Raw genomic sequence first — 2785 nt, 5'->3', positions numbered from 1 at the left:
CCTAGCTGCTCGTCAAATTATAGATAAAAGTGTTAAAATTGATCTACATTAGACTAGCCAAACCTCTTTGAGCTACATCAATTTTATCTGATTTTATATTATTATTTTGATTTTAAGATGACTAGTCCAACGTGAAGCATTATTTCTATTGGTTTGGACTTTAGCTAAAAGTTTTAGTTTTAATCAAAATTTGGACTTGGTAATGACAATACTCTAACAACCAGATCATAAATATGCAATGGAACAGTCTGTTTTGTGAGATTCAAACCCTAAACAAAGCTAGCTTATAATTAATATGGAGAAATCAGAAGCATATATATTCATCAGAAAAAAAGGACATGCATGCAAGTTTGTTCTGAATCCTAGGCACGTACGGCTTCATGGTCTATGAGACGAAAATCTTCGGACCTGAATGTTTTTCAGCGCATAAATAACGAGAGTCCAGAGAATCCACTTCAAGGGAATTACCGCTCTGAACTTATTCAGAAACATGCATGTTATTAACGGCATGAGTCCCGGGTTTTATGTAAAAACAAGCAAACTGTTCGCCGTACTGTTGATGGGATCATATTGTTTGGTATTTATCATTTGTGGACCCACTACAAAAATAAGAAATAAAAAGTCAGTTTACCAGGATTTATATTCCCGACACATTTATATGTGCAGGTAAATATATAAATTATTATCGGTATTTATTTTTTTTCGTAGATAAATAAAAAATTTTGATGACATTTATAATATTGTTACGTTGGTAATAATGAATATTTTTTTTTTCTTCACAAAAAGGAGAGGTGGGAGTGGCCAGTATATCAATCCTCTCTGGACATGACCATAAGTGTTAAGAAAAAGGAGAATAATAATTTCCTTATGTTTTTCATTGATCTCATACACATACATATACATGAATAGATGATTTTTACATGGAAAGAAAATAATGTAGATTTACGAAAAATTATGTAACTATCAAATGGCTGATTTGGTGGGATTGCTGAAATTGTGGGATGTGATATCTTGGTGATGTAATACTCCCCTTCAAGTTGGCGCATGGAGATCTGTAATGCCCAACTTGCGAGAGAAATGATGAAAAAGATCACGACCCAAGGCTTTGGTGAAGATATCTGCGATTTACTCAGAAGAAGGAAGGTGGGCGATGGTGAAGAGACCGGAATGGAGTTTGTCACGGACAATGTGGTAGTCGATCTCAATATGTTTGGTGCGCTCATGGAAAATAGGATTGTGAGCAATTTAGAGAGCCAACTGATTGTCACAATAGAGGGTCATGGAAGCTTTGTGTGAGATGCTGAGATCGTGGAGAAGGTGATGTAACCATACAAGTTCACAGGTGGTGATAGCCATGGCGTGGTATTCGGCTTCTGTAGAGGATTGAGCGATTGTAGTCTGTTTCTTAGTGCACCACGAAATAGGATTAGATCCAAGAGTAATGAAGAAACTAGTGGTAGAGCGTCGAGTAGTAGGGCAGCTGGCCCAATTAGAGTCTGTGTAAGCACTAACGTGAAGATCAGTAGAGGAGGAAAAAAAGATGCCTTGACTTGGAGTACTTTTAATGTAGTGAAGGACACGGGTGGCAGCTGTCATGTGAGGAATCCGTGGAGCATGCTTGAACTGGCTGAGAATATTCACTAGAAAGACTATATCAGGTCTGGCAATGGTGAGATAAATGAGATGTCCAACTAGTCGTCTGTAAGGAGCAGGATCAGGAAGTAGATCACCATCAATGTTGTTGAGCTTCAGGTTCTGTTCCATGGGAAAGGAAGCAAGACGAGAGCCAAGTTGTCCATTATCGGCAAGGATGTCCAGGGCATATTTTTGCTGATTAAGAAAAATGCCTGAAGAGGATCGAGCAACTTCAAATCCAAGGAAATATTTGAGAGGACCAAGATCCTTGGTTTTGAAGTGAGTGGAAATAACAATCTTGAAGAAAGTGACCTGAGAGAGATCATTACCGACGACCAAGATGTCATCAGCATACACTAGAACAAGCATGAGATTAGTAGCAGTAATCAAGGTAAATAGAGAGTGGTCAGCCTGAGATTGAACAAAACTTGTAGTAAGAAGAACATATGTTAGTTTAAAAAATCAGTTTCAGGATGCTTGCTTGAGGCCATAGAGGGATTTCCGGAGGCGGCATACGCGTGTCTCCCCCTTAATACAATAGTTGGGTGGTAGGGTCATGTAAACTTCTTCATCAAGTTCGTCATGCAAGAAAGCATTATGAACATCCATTTGGTGAATGATCCAGCTTTTTTGTGGTGGCAATGGCGAGGACACAACAGACTGTGGTCATCTTGGCTACGGGAGCAAAAGTTTCATGATAGTCTATGCTTTCCACTTGAATGTAGCATTTGGCTACGAGTCGGGCCTTGTGGCGCTCAATGGTGCCATCTGCTCGGAGTTTGGTTTTGAAAACTCATTTGCAACTAATAGGTTTCTTACCAAGAGGAAGAGGTTCAAGAGTCCAAGTGAAGTTTTCTTCAAGGGCACGGAGTTCAGAAGCCATGGCTTCACGCTAGTGGGAGTGGCGAGTGGCTTCTGAGTAGCAAGTAGGTTCAACAGATGTAGTAAGAGTAGTTAAAAAAGAATAATGAGCAAGTGAAAAATGAGAGTATGAAAGATAAGCAGATAATGGATGAGAAGTACCTGAGGAATGTATAGCGATTGAAGAAGCAATGGACTCCGTGGGTATAGGAGGACAAACATAATCAAATAGGTATGTCGGATGAGTAATGTTGCGGCGGGGGCGAGAAGAAATAATGGTAGTGGGTGC

The 2785-nt window shown here is 39.5% G+C and overlaps 1 protein-coding gene across 1 annotated transcript; it reads right to left on the bottom strand.

Annotated features, from left to right (window-relative positions):
- Positions 1-1245: 1245 nt before the first annotated feature.
- LOC109004459 (uncharacterized mitochondrial protein AtMg00810-like) lies at positions 1246-2244 on the bottom strand. Its single transcript, XM_018983004.1, has 2 exons — positions 2152-2244; positions 1246-2046 (listed from the first exon to the last, which is right to left on the bottom strand). Exons 1-2 carry the CDS (start codon positions 2242-2244, stop codon positions 1246-1248), a joined length of 894 nt encoding a protein of 297 aa, XP_018838549.1.
- Between the last annotated feature and the right edge of the window lie 541 nt (positions 2245-2785).

Source organism: Juglans regia, chromosome 16 (assembly GCF_001411555.2).
Source record: "Juglans regia cultivar Chandler chromosome 16, Walnut 2.0, whole genome shotgun sequence".
In the NCBI taxonomy this organism is placed as follows: Eukaryota; Viridiplantae; Streptophyta; class Magnoliopsida; order Fagales; family Juglandaceae; genus Juglans; species Juglans regia.
This window is presented reverse-complemented; position numbering and strand designations above follow the sequence as displayed.